This window comes from Pinus tabuliformis, chromosome 7, assembly GCF_031772625.1.
Source record: "Pinus tabuliformis cultivar Carrire ecotype Pingquan chromosome 7, CPIR1, whole genome shotgun sequence".
NCBI classification, from domain to species: domain Eukaryota; kingdom Viridiplantae; phylum Streptophyta; class Pinopsida; order Pinales; family Pinaceae; genus Pinus; species Pinus tabuliformis.
In genome coordinates, this window is record NC_142293.1 from 1,316,817,571 (window position 1) to 1,316,831,658 (window position 14,088).

Genomic DNA, 14,088 nt, shown 5'->3' on the forward strand with positions numbered 1-14,088 from the left:
GTATATTATACAGAGGTGATCTACAACATGTGTAGGGGAAGATGTTTGCTAATTCCATGTGTTTTTTAATTTTATATTATATGTATTCATATACAAAACATGTTTAACATAAAATAAAGGATAGGAAGAGGTGGTTTACAACTTCAGTAAGTGGAGATGTTTATTACTTATGTGTGTTTCTTAAATATATGTACACATATAAAAGATGAATCTATGTTAATTTTCCTTTTCACTTGTCCTACTCAACCCCTGGGCACCTTGTTAGCTAATTGAAATGTGGATGTTGGTTCTTTGTTCAGCTATTCCACTATTGCTTGGGGAGATTCTACCCATCATGGTCGAGACCCTGATGCATCCTATGGTTATAGGGACACCACCATAAGTAATGTTGTCTTTAACACACTGGGATGTTAAAAATATGCAACCACAATCAAATTCCACATTGGACAACTCACTTGATGGAGATAATGGCTGCATTTATTTCCTCTTTTTGAGAGGACCAAAATCGACCTAAAGATCACTCAAATAAGATAAGGGAAAGTGTACCTATGAAGAAAATCCTTCATGTGCACATTTGTCAAGGTTGGCCCTAAAGCAAAGGGAATGCCCTTGCAAGGCTATAAATACAAGTGACCTCTACCTCATTTGGACACAATAATGAAACAATCTTCTATCTTTGTTTTTGGCTCGCCCAGGTCTAAGGCTCATATGCGGAGGATCAGGATCACTTTGAGGTGAAATTGCAGGGACCAGATCTTGCATCTTTGATTTAGGGTTTTGGGCCTCAGTCGCAGGCACAACAAAGGATGGATTCGACTGAAATTACTTGCACAGAAGCTCATCCATGTGATTGGAGCCTTCCAGTCACATGGACAACTCTCCATCCATGCGACTGGAAGTTAGGGCTTTTGCAGTCTATATTTGACCATAGTCGCTCGCATGCCAGGCTTAGGGGGGTGACTGGGAAGCTATAGTCGCTCGCATGACACCTATGTGTAACCAAGATCGAAAAGATGAAATCTCAGTGTTTCGAAGATTTTGCTCTATGACGTAGTGTTTGGCAGTTGACTGCAGACAGTTATAGTTCATTACAGGTTTTTGAATCAGAGTTTTGACTATAAGCATTGTTGGGTTCATTCCATGGATGTTGTAGTTGTTTTGTTGAACAGTTGCATAGATGAATATAAGGATCATTGTACTTTATTTTGCTAAATCATTTGATGACGATCTAATAAGAAGAAGAATTTGACAGGGTTTTCCCTATAGTGGGTTTTCCCCTGGTCTCTCGCCAATCCTATTGTCTCTATGCGTGAATGATTTCTTATATTCTTCCTTTATGTTCCACTGCATTGATGATGATTACATTGTTCTTTCTACCTTAGTTTCATATGATGTTGAAGAATGATGTAAATCTGAATAATGTTATGATTTTATGGGGTGAACTTAATGTGTTAATTAAGAAATGCAAGTATCAAAAAAAGAACAATATAGTCCTAAGAAAAATTAATATGGTATGAAAGTTGGGTTGAAGAAAAGTCATGGAGAACACCCCAATGGAGACACCTTTGATGGATGCAACAAAAGATGGAGGAGATCTAAAATAATTCAAGGGCTTGAATAAAACCTTAGGTAATTTGTGTATTAGGGTTTGATGGATATTATGAGGTCAAGGTTTGAGAGAAACCCTGGTTTATGGAAAATATTTGAGATATGAAACCTAACATAGTCAATGTGAAGATGCTCAAGCACTTGTGATAGATTTGATGAGGCCTTAGTAGGCCTTGTTGTTGATAAAGTTTATTGAAATAGTGAAGGCAATGTTTTCATATGGACAATAGATAGTGATGGCTCTTGAAGGTTGGTTCAAGAGGGAGAGGATCACCTCTCATTGAAGATAAGCTCTTTTCTATTTATGATGCTTCTTTATATCCTTACTTTTGTTTAGACTTATTGATCTAATTATTGTTTTCATCATTACTTATACTTCCTACATGTATTTTTGAGTATTTGTATGTTTCTAACCTCCTTGATGAGATGTAATAAGAAGATCCTCCTTGAGGATCATCTGACATGAAAGAAAGAAAATCTAGAGTTGGAAAAGGTAAAGAGGCACCTGCTGAAAAGATGACAAAGTGCTACAAGTTGACTATGTGAAATGAAAAAATGCACCGGTATTTGAACACTACAAGGTATGCATCATATATTGTTTCAATCTTGTGTTTCAACTATAATATTGGATGGCAAGGTAAGCCCTAAGGTATGATGAGAATGTCTCCTTCTAAAATGCCTCATGCATGCATATGAAAGTGATTTGGATTCATGGTTCTTATGATGAAATGGTGCACTTGATTTTGAACAAGCATCTTACATAATTGATTTCTTGATTCTATGAAGCTACTTGGAAATATTGACTTCTGATACATTGGTATACTTTATTTTTGGCTAACATCTATGATTTTTTATATCTTGATCCTATGGAGAAGGCTAGCACCTTGATTCTCATAGATGGTAACTTGATACTATTGATATTGAACATGGTAGCCATGATGATAGAAGTGTAACAATGAGATTGATATTCAGGATCTTTAATTGACCATGGTTATGCTTTGATGTGCTTACTAATTATGGCATACAGTAAAATTGAATGCCCTGACTTGATGGATTGAGTTACGAAGAAGTAATTTTGTGATCATATTTCTTGAAGTATGCTCCTATTAGCTATTTTACACTAACCCTTGATGAAAGATTGATGTCATAGTGAAGTAGTTGATGCTAACATATATGACCATGATGAATATGTGGATATAGTATGATTTTATGATCTAACATATTTGCTGATGCATGACAGTATTATAGACAGATTGATGACTTGATTGAAGATGACAAAAGTGGATTCCCATTCAGAGGGAGAATCTCTCCATAAGATCCTTACTCCTATTACCATTGGCATTATATGTATATTATTTATTGTTGAAGTATGACGTATGGGCATAAATAGACAAATACCTGACATTGTTGATCTGTGGAAAAGTTTTGATCTAAGAAGAGAGAGTTTTCTCTTACTCTAAGCCTCAGTTGTACAGAATCAGGGCTACAAGTGCGATTGTAGCCCTTCAGTCGCACAGAAGAAAGGTCAATGGTGTGGCTATAGTCTTCCAACTGCACACGGGAAAGCCTATGGGTGCGACTATGCATGTTGGACACAAAAGAATGAAGTTTTGTGTGAAATCAGATGTTCACCTGAAGGATGTCAGCCCTACATATGTGGAGAAGATAATAGAAAGATCTGTGAGTAGGAAAGTTTGAATGTTTACTCTAATATTAATATATATACTAAAATTGTGTTTGCAGGTGATTGGGACATGCATAGAGATAAGTCATTATGTTTAAAGTTTATGTTACAATAGTTTAGCATGTTTTGACTGATTGATATAGATGAGCAGTGTTTGGACCTTTGACATGATGCTCAATAATGACTTAGAACTTTGACTTGATGTTGAGATATGTTATGGACTATAGATCTCTCTATGATAGCAAATTTGGGATTTGACCTGATACCTTCATATATTGAGACAATGTTGATGCTTGTGGTTGGCACCTCCTTGAGAGGGAGGACGACTATGGTATCCTTTATGTGATATATATATATATATATATGGTATTTGATTTGATTTCCTATATGAACAAGAGATAGTTGTTATTAAGACATGATGATTACCATATATGAGCATGATGATATGTTTCTGATCTACAAAGAGTATGACTGATCGAGGACATTGAGCCAACTATTCCTCCCTTGTTTGAGCTCATAGGGTGTGGAATTGAGATAGAGGACTCCTAGGGTGGAGGAAACTCTGGGCAATAGGGTATCACCCCTATCTGTTACCCATAGGGTTGGAGTAGTAGCTCACCATATCTTGGTCTTTGCAGAGTATACCCTAGTTGGCATCATACCCACAAGCAGGGCTTGTTGGGATTGTCCCTCCTTGTCTGGCCAACAGGTTGAGGAGGCTTGGAGGCATGTGATCCTTACCTCTTGGTACGTCAGGTATCTCGTCCAAGCTCAGATTATGATGAAAGTGTTCTACCACATGAATTTTGAGGGTCATTGTTGGGAAGATCAATAGGAAATAAGATGGGTTGAGTATTAACTCCCCTATATCACATACTGCTCGATATGGGATCATAGTAGTAGCTCCCCCATGAGATTTTGGGTTGATATATGCTCCTTGATATGGTTCCAGGTTGAGATATGCTCCCTGATGATATGCTCTCTAATAATGACGTGGGTCATAGATCTAATTCCCTGTGGATATTCCCGAATAGTAGCACGCTAGCAAAGATTCTAGGTAGTAGCTCGTTCACAAAGATTCCATATAGTAGCCCGATGAATAGAGGGTGGTAGCTTAGGCTCCCCTTCAATGACAAATTCTTCTTCTTTTAGATTTGAGAATATTCAGCATATGAGCAGGAACAATCAAGAGTCAAGAAAGAATGAGAATAGATGAATTGAGATGATGAGATACTTGAGATTGGATATGATTTGATGACAGTATACATGTGACATGATGCGAGTGGAATTCTCCCTAGTTTAGAGGAAGTGTTAAAAATATGCAACCGCGGTCAAATTCCACTTTGGACAACTCACTTGATGGAGATAATGATTACATTGAATTTATCTTTTATAGAGGACCAAAATCGGCCTAAAGGTCACTCAAATCAGATAAGGGAAAGTGTATTTATGAAGAAAATCCCACATGTGCACATTTGTCAAGGTCTACCCTAAAGCAAAGTGGGCACCCTTGGAAGGCTATAAATACAAGTGACCTCTAAATCATTTGGACACAATCATGAGACACTCTTCTATCTTGTTTTTTGGATCGCACAGGTTTGAGGCTCGTCTGCAGAGGATTAGGATCACTTTGAGGTGAAATTGCAGGGTTTGAATCTCGCATCTCTGATTTAGAGTTTTGGGCCTTAGTTGCAGGCACAACACAAGAAGGATTCAACTATAGTTTCTCACACAGAAGATCATCCGTGTGACTAGAGCCTTTCAGTCGCACAAAAAACTCTCCATCCATGCGACTGGGAGTCAGGGTTTTCGAAGTCTAGATCTGATCCTAGTCACTCGCATGGCAGGCTTAAGGGAGCGACTGGGAAGCTATAGTCACTTGCATGATACTTCCTCCATGCAACTGATACCTAAAATATGAAATCTCAATCTTCCGAAGATTTCGCTCTATGACCACAGTGTTCGGTAGTTGACCGCAGATAGTGACAGTTCATTACAGGTTTCTGAATCAAGGTTTTGAGTATAGGCATTGTTCAGTTCATTCCATGGATGTTGTATTTGTTTTGTTGAATAGTTGCATAGATGAAGATAGGGATCATTGTACTCTCTTTTATTGAATCATTTGATGATGATCTAATTAGAAGAAGAATTTGAAAGGGTTTTCCCTCTAGTGGGTTTTTCCCTAGTCTTTGACCAATCCTATTGTTTCTATGTGTGAATGATTTTCTTCCATTATTCCTTTATGTTCTACTGCATTGATGATGATGATATTGTTGTTTCTACATAGTTGCATATGATGCTGAATAATGATGTAAATTTGAATAATGTTATGATGTTATGGGGAAATTAATGTGTTAATGAATAAATCAATTATAAAAAAAAGAACAATATAGCCCTAAGAAAAATTAACATGGGAGAGATTGCATTTGCATATTCTGGACAAAATGTGGTTATGAAAACTCAAGCCACCATTCCTACGAGTCATGAGAAGCCATCGAAGTTCCCCATGTGGATGGGTGCAGTTGTGTCATATATAATAGTTGTTATATGTTACTTTCTAGTTGCATTAGTTGGATATTGGACCTTTGGACAAAGCGTCGAAGACAATGTGCTTATTACACTCAACAAACCCTCCTAGCTTATTGTAATGGCAAAGCTTATGGTGGTAGTCCATGTCATTGGAAGTTATCAAGTATATTTCTAAGCCTTTAGATCTATGTTTCTTTGTGTTTTGTTTATTTGTGTAAGTTTTGTTTATTTAATATTTAAACATCTATAAATAAATTAGTTAATGGTAAGTGGTTGATAGAGGTGTTATTATATAAATAACTTAAATTTAAATAAGTAAATCAGTGATGGTTTTGGGACAAAGTGTAGTAGGTTCAATGGTTCAAGCCTAGTTGAGTATAGAGCTATTGTATGTAGGTTCAAATTTTGTTGAGTATTGTTATTTTATGTGGCGAAATTAACTTCTTAGTGTTTGTCCTGTTACCTAAAACTTGAGTGTATTTAGATTGCAGATTTTGGAATATATAGGAAAATCTATAGAAATGAGTGAAGTCTTAGTATTATTTGAAAATCTATAGAAATGAGAAAACATTTTGACACATTCTTCATTTATTATTATTTGAAATTCCAAACAATGAATAGTAAAAATGGATACACAATTGCGTAGAAAAGTTATGGTTGCATTAATAAAGAAGTGAATGGATATCAAATATGTCCCACTTATTATAGCACACCCATATCTAAATTAGTTTTGGTGATTTTTTTTGGAGATGGAAACTCATCCTCCATTTATAAATGTATAGACACATTTTGAGAAGGGGAAAATGCACTAAAATGACAAAAAAAGAATGCAACTAGGACAATAATATTAATAATAATAATAATAAAATGAAGAATGTGTCGAATTTCAAACCATAGAATGCTATAATAAGAAAAATAAACTCTAAAGCTAGTAGCTTACGACTCAAAATCTTTATTCAAAATAGCAAAGTTGAGTTGCACTTATCTACAATTTCATATTGTTGAAATATATGAACAGTGGAAACACGCTAAATAGAAATCATTCAATAGTTGTCACAAGATAGCTTGTGCTAATTCTAGTTACTTTTCTATGTATTACTAGATTAATTATTTGTAGATTATTGTGTATTATTACCTTATTGCATGAGTCATGTGATAGGGGTGTGACATTCAGCTAACTTCATTGAGTTATTTTTCATTAAGTTAAAAATAGAGGTTGTATGATTATAGATTTTATGAAGATTATGCCATTATGTGTCGAGTATTTTTTAAAATCGATGTCTATATATGCAATTTCAAGAGCTGCCATAATTCCTCACATAATTCTTTAAAGAGTTCTAGCTCAATGGAAGAGCACATACCTTATAAGTAGGATGGTGGTTTGATTCCACTGTGCCCTAACATGAATTAATTAGTGATATTGTAGTTTGTTTTTAATATAATACTTTTTATATTGATTTATTTCAATGAGTGAAATATTTATCTAGATTTGTTGTTTTATATTGTCTCTAAAGACACAAAAGTGATATTGTATTGTCTTTAAATATATTTTTTAATTGTATCTAGAGAGCCAGTAACTAGGATTAAACACATATTGTCTCTATTAAAGCCATCGTCTCTATAAAGACAATATGACTTTAATCCCAACTATTGTCTCTGAAGAGTCAAAAATGAATTTGTATCCTAAGAGAAAATAGTATTTGGGTTATATATTGTCTTTATAAAGACAACTTTTTATGACAATAATTTGAGGCATTCGTATAAAGACAATACACAACTTTTTTTTTTTTTTTTTTTTCCCTCTCATGTTAAGACATTTTACCCAAAAATTGTCTCAGATATTGTCTAAAAACCATGTCTATGTTGTAGTGAATGAAGGTGTATGATGGAATGAAGTTGTATGATGTACTCTTGAGGATTACTAACAAAAAAGAGTATTGAAATTTTTTGGTGGACAAAACAATGATGGTGCTTTTATTTGGTCTATACATAACAGTGGTGCTTTCATTGATTTTGTATGTACTATTGAAATTATTGATTATATGTGATGTATGTCTTTATAGACTTTAGCAATCAAATTGCTATGCAAAGATGGCTTTCTTGTCTCATATAAACAAACTAATCTTGTACACTAATTTGGTGTGTGACCTAGACATGACTTTAAAATTAAATTATTATTATTATTGAGAAAATTAACACCAAAAAAATTTAAACATTAAATTGTTTTTCACAGGATATTTGGCAAAAAAAAATTAACATTCCTACACCTATTTTAAAACGCATACAACTATTAAGTATATTTTGAAATTCCCATAAAATAATAATAATTAAAAATGATAAAAACAAAAACAGAAAAAACTAGAATAGCACTGGACACATTTTCAAAAGGCTTGTCCATAGGTCAGATGTTGATACAATCTTGGTACGTAATCTGATGACAACTGTGATGCAACTTGGGAAGGAGCGGTATTGATCACAATCAAATCATTTTATTTTTTTTTTGTGTATTTGTGTAACACCTCCAAATCATTCATCTAATGGAATCCGTTATTTAAATGCCGTGTTCCTCACGGCCACAGATTCGTGTTGACGAGAAGATGCCATTTTTCTCGCCCCACACATATTAGTGGAAATAAATCGCAATTTCATGTATTTGAATTGACTAGGAGATGGCATTATGCTTTTGCCTCGGATGAAAATCTCGGAAGATGTTGGATTTTTATGGTTTAAAATATGTTTTTCAAATGTATAAAAAATATGTATATGTTTTTAAATGTATTGAGCGTTTCAAACTTACAGATTATAAAACTCAGATTTATCATCTAAATATTTTTTTAAGTGATATAAAATATTTTGTTCAAAATAAAAGAGGGAGATAATGGTCTGTCATTTCCTCTAACAGATTTCAAATTTCGTCATATCGATGACCACTCCCTCTAAGTCGATTTCAATTTCCTTAATTCCCATTTAAAAAAACATGTCTATATTTTTATTAAAAAAACATGTCTACCACTTGGATAACCCACAGCTTAGTATGTAAGTCTTAAGGATATGGTCTAATTCTAGGTGAGGAGGTTGAATACCTATAGGTTTTGTGATACAATCCCAAATAATACTATGTATTTCTGAGAACTAGACACTCTTTCTTCACTTAAAAAAAGTACAAAGCATTTTAGAAGAGAACCATCGTCAAAGAACCATTTTAAGAACTATTTTATGCTTTTTAACGTATAGTGATGCATGGAAATTAACATGTGACAGCGAACCAAATAGAACAATTCTCAAAGGAAGTTGCAAAAAGCTTGCAGCAACGGTATAGGAGTTGTCTACTGAAGGAGAATTTTTAGTAAGAATCTCCTTCCGTAAGAATCTTCTAAAAATAGTAAAAATAGTGGGAGTGGTGAAATAGTTTTTTTTTATTTTTAAAAATGGATTAAGTATTATTAAAAATCTTGGAGCATTCAAAATTTTAGAGCTTGAGAAAACTCTACAGCATTTAAAATTTTATTGTTTGACACATGTAATCTGGATTTTCAAATTATATCTGAAAAAATAAAATATATAAACATCTCACTGCTTTTTTCTGGACTATGCTAGCCAATTAGAAACAACTCTCAGTCCTATGCCTCAAACAATTGCTCTACTCCACTCTGGATTATCACAATTAATTAACAAATGTGTCAGTCCAGTTGCCAGTTTCGCAGGGACTACAGCCTTCTTGCGCAATTTCTGTGATCTGAACTCCCGATTCATAAACAGAGCCCGGCCTCCAGATTGCGGGCAGTAAATTTCTTGTAGGCCACACCCAACTCCCATCGTACCCGCCTGTAACCAGTAACCGAAACGACAGGGAACCTCTGGGAGGATTCTGAATTCCCCAAATTGCACCGTTTTTGTGGGTCATATACTGCCAACCTGATGATCCCACCTGCAAAAATCCAGCAAATTTTTTAATTATACGTGCCCAGAAACGTTTGGGCACTAAATCAATTAGTTGGTGTAATTTATGTGAACAATAATTATGGACAATTAATACTTAACGGCTCATAGGTTTATTAATGTGGTTTGGTCGGATATATCTACTTTAAATAATGAATTTGTTTAAATTTAACACTAGGTATATATGGCCCCAGCATATAATGAAGTTATAGACTGGGAAATATGTGTAGTCATAATTATGTCACTCCATGAGAAAAATGGAATAAATGTTTCTAAAAAAATTAATATTATCAGAACCGAAGTACAGGGTCACATTGGTTATTGCCTGATCAATGTCAACTTCTGTAATGTCTGTTTGGCCTCCTTGATACAAAAACTGGACAGCAAGATAGTCTGGATATTTACTGCTTTTGTCTACTTTCACAGTCATGTTTTGGCCTCCATAGTCACAGGGGATTCTGTAATAGAGTCAAATGTAAACATTAATAAATTTCTGTTTAACTTCCTTACCTCTGCAGTGACTGTTCATTTCTAGATAACAGTTAAAAGGACCCTCACTACAAATATATGTCCCTCAAAAACTTCTCAGTAAAAGGTATAGTCAAATAAGATGTAAGAGTACCCAGATTAACTTTCAAGGATTCTAAAATAAGATGGCCACTGCCCTCTGCCATCCGTTGGAATTCAATAGGCTAGTCAATAATGTTATTACTAAATTACAACTTTTAAGTGTTCAGTTAAGGAATATTTTGAGCTTATATAAATCAGCATTTTTTTTCGTCTGAAAAAAAGGAATACTTTAAGCTAAGTTCCTAACAATGATTACTATTTCATGCTGCATCAGTCAAATAAAATATTGTAAATATAGAAAACCCAGGAGTTCACAATTTTAATCCAAGTTTCATTACAGAAAGTCAAACATTTTTATCTGTATAGATTACAGATTTCTAAATAGTTTGGAATTTGACCCATCAGAGTGAAGTTAACTAATTTAGATTTCTGAATATTTTGGAATTTGACAGATCAAAATTAAGTGATTAATTAACCATTAACAGAAAAATATTAAACAATTCTAAATAAAATAAAAAAACATAATTAATTTAACTTAAAAAATAAAATTAAACAATTAACTTAATTTTTTTTCCAAATTTCAAAATATTCCCAAAATCTACCATACAACATAAACTCCTACACAAATAATAAATAAAATAAAATCCACGGACTATGTCATTCAATCGTAAATAAAATCCACGGACTATGTCATTCAATCGTGCTCACCGTTTATAGTCTATATCCACGGTTCCCATCTTGAGAAATTGGGCAGCTTTGCTAGGTACCGCCAGTTTCGAGAAACTGCGAGCGGAAAGAACAAAATCTGTCTGAGTGCTTTTTGTGAAGTCTGTAACCAAAACTTTCACTCCAGATTTGGTGCAAACGCTTGGATCTGTGCATCTTATCTGAATCAAAATCAAGATATTAATATCAAAGAAAAATCAGAATTACAATTCAGTTTCCATCCATGAAAATCCTCAAAAACAGCAGTTTTTTTAGTCCCATGCCTGATAGCAGGCGCCGCATCCTACGCCTTCTCTGTATATTTTGGCACTTGCGCTTGCCATGACCAGCCCTCCACGAGCAGTTAGACTTGTTGCAGAGTTCCCATATCCACATGCGCCTTTTACCATGGAAAACAATCCAGAGAATTTATTAATGTGCTGACTACTAATTTTAATGCAATTGAAATTTCCTGAAAATTTCTAAAAAGATTTAATCCATACCATTAATATTAGCCCGAGCGAAAGAGGCGACTTTGGATTTGTGAAGGCAGCGGTCACAAGATAATGCTGCGGAAACCAGAGATAGCACCCACACTGCAAACAGCAGGGGATTATTGAAAATCTTCATTGTAATAATTTCTGCGTCAGATGAAGCAGATCGACTCTGGGGAACAAAAGGGCAATCAGAAGTAATCAGTGTGGATTGATGGCCGAAGCTTGGTAGCTTTTATAAATGCAGAACAGGGAAGGAAGAAACCAAGGAAAACGCGTTCATGATGACCGACAGCCGTAATTGGGAAAGCTGCAGCAGATCGCAAGTACTTACTGTGGATTTGAACTCTTGCCTATTGTTGTTTCAGTGGACATCAGCGACTTATGTACGCGGTAAACCGACATGGGTATTTGAAAAACGTGCCGTCAAATCCGTTGGTGGATTATTTAGAAATTTCAAACTACTTTATTACTCTTTCATAGCATTTTTCCAATCAGATCAGTTTTACCGGCAGGATATTTGGAATTTGGAATCTGTGAGTACTCGACCTATTTGGAATTTGGAACATGAGATATCTGTTGGTGTAAAATGGGGGGTTCCATATTTCTTAACATGGTAATTGTATTAGATTTTTGTTTTTATGTTTTAACCTCCTCGGTCGGAATAGAGTAGTTGGTAACCAAACCCATTTATGTATAATTTCATATTGTTGGAATATATGAACACTGGGAACCGGCTAAACAGAAACCATTCAATAGTCGTAGCAATACAGTGTGTGCTAATTCTAGTTATTTTTTATGTATCACTATATTAAATTTTGTTGGTAGATTATTGTGTGTTATCTTATTGCAGGATGGGGTAGGGCTGTGACATTTAGCTAGTTTTAATAGCTATTTTTTATTAAGTTAAAAATAGGGGCTATATGATTATAGATTTTAGGAAGATTATGCCATTATGTGTTGAGTATTTTTTTAAATCAATATCTATATATGCAATTTTAAGGGCTGCCATAACTCCTCGCACAAATCTTTAAAGAGTACTAGCTCAATGGAAGAGCACATACTTTAGAAAGAAGAAGAAGAAAGAAATTATTTTAACATCCACGAGGCTAAAGAAAGCCTATGGGATAGATCGCCTCTTCATCTGCGTGATGTATTCGGCCTTTTTTCTGTGAAGCTTCAAAATAAATGCTCCCAGCTTCTTGACAAACCCCTCACTAATAGATTATCCCAAGAGCTAGCTGGCAGCATATCTGCATAACTTTCCATGTTGTCTTTGAAGGCCTCACATTCTAAAATGAAATGTTTTTCTGTTTCCAGAAAGAACAAAAAATGCATACTCTTTCCTCCCACACTTCCTTTGGCCTTTTCCAGCGCCCTCTTTTACAATGGAGTTGATGAGAATTAGTCCTTAACCAAGCAATAAAAATTTTGGCTCTCCAAGAGATATTGGCCTCTATGTATGCTTTTCGTTGATGACTATAAGTGGGATTAAACACTTCAATATAGTAATTTTTCTTTCTTCTTAGTTCCTTATCCCAAGTATGCTTGTGGAACTTTTCCATAATAAAAGATTTTATCTCTTTTTTGTTTATGGGACACGAGTTCAAGCAAATATCCAATTTACTAAACCATTTGTTATTTTGTTACATCCAATTTTTTTTGCTCTTGCACAATCTATCATTAAAGACAATCTTAGGTCATCTACCCTCTTCCATTTGCTCAATTTTTTTTAAATACCTTATGACTCGCACCATAGCAATTGCGTCAATAGGAGCAGTCCCTGTTTCACTTAACAAGATATCATAAGGAACTGCACTTGTAATCTTGAATTTGTTTGTAATCAAATGTTTCTGAATTTTCTCAATTTGTCTCCACTGCATGTCAGATGTACTGTTGGCCCATAGTTCACAACCATATAGAATCACCGGAATCACTAGAAGCCCAAAAAGAGTTTGAGTGGTTTTCTAGTCCCATAACTCTGCTTCTCTACACCTATTTTGAAAAGCATAAAATGCTTTGCAACCCCCTAAAGTTCTTTTCTTTCTACAATCATTCCAACTTACATCTTTGTTGAAGTCAATTCCGAGGTATTTGTAATCCACAACATCTTCCAAAATGTTGCCTTCAAAGTAGAACTTATGCTGGTTATGTTTTCTTTTCTTAGAGAATACCACTACTTTCGTTTTGCTGATATTGACTTGCATCCCCACACTTCTGCAAAAATGCTCAAGGGATAGTAAGTGCTCTTGCAAACCAAGAGCCGATTTAGCAATCAGAATAAGGTCATCTGCATACAAAAGAAGTCTTATAACAAACTTGCCCAAATAGATACCATAACCCCCTTGCGAATTTAACCACTCCTCAAGCTTGTCGATATATAAACCAAAAAGGGTAGGACACAGTGGGCAACCTTGCTTGACCTCGATATCGCTTCTAAAACTTTCAGAAATGCTTGTTGAAGTTATATTTTTGATGTTACCTCTTCATAAAGCCTATGCACAACTGCTGTCAAATGTTTAGGAACCCTAAGTTCCTCCATTCTGTGTCAAAGCTTAT

General features: G+C 34.7%; 1 protein-coding gene and 1 pseudogene across 1 annotated transcript; one reads left to right on the top strand and one right to left on the bottom strand.

Moving 5' to 3' along the window:
* LOC149252398 (lysine histidine transporter 2-like) overlaps positions 1 to 5,996 on the top strand; it is a 48,735-nt pseudogene extending 42,739 nt beyond the window's left edge.
* Positions 5,997 to 9,381: 3,385 nt separating this feature from the next.
* Positions 9,382 to 11,864, bottom strand: LOC149252399 (expansin-like A1). The gene is made up of 5 exons (XM_089459684.1): positions 11,539 to 11,864; positions 11,320 to 11,435; positions 11,039 to 11,217; positions 10,086 to 10,218; positions 9,382 to 9,749 (listed from the first exon to the last, which is right to left on the bottom strand). Exons 1-5 carry the CDS (start codon positions 11,663 to 11,665, stop codon positions 9,486 to 9,488), a joined length of 819 nt encoding a protein of 272 aa, XP_089315810.1. The 5' UTR covers positions 11,666 to 11,864; the 3' UTR covers positions 9,382 to 9,485.
* Between the last annotated feature and the right edge of the window lie 2,224 nt (positions 11,865 to 14,088).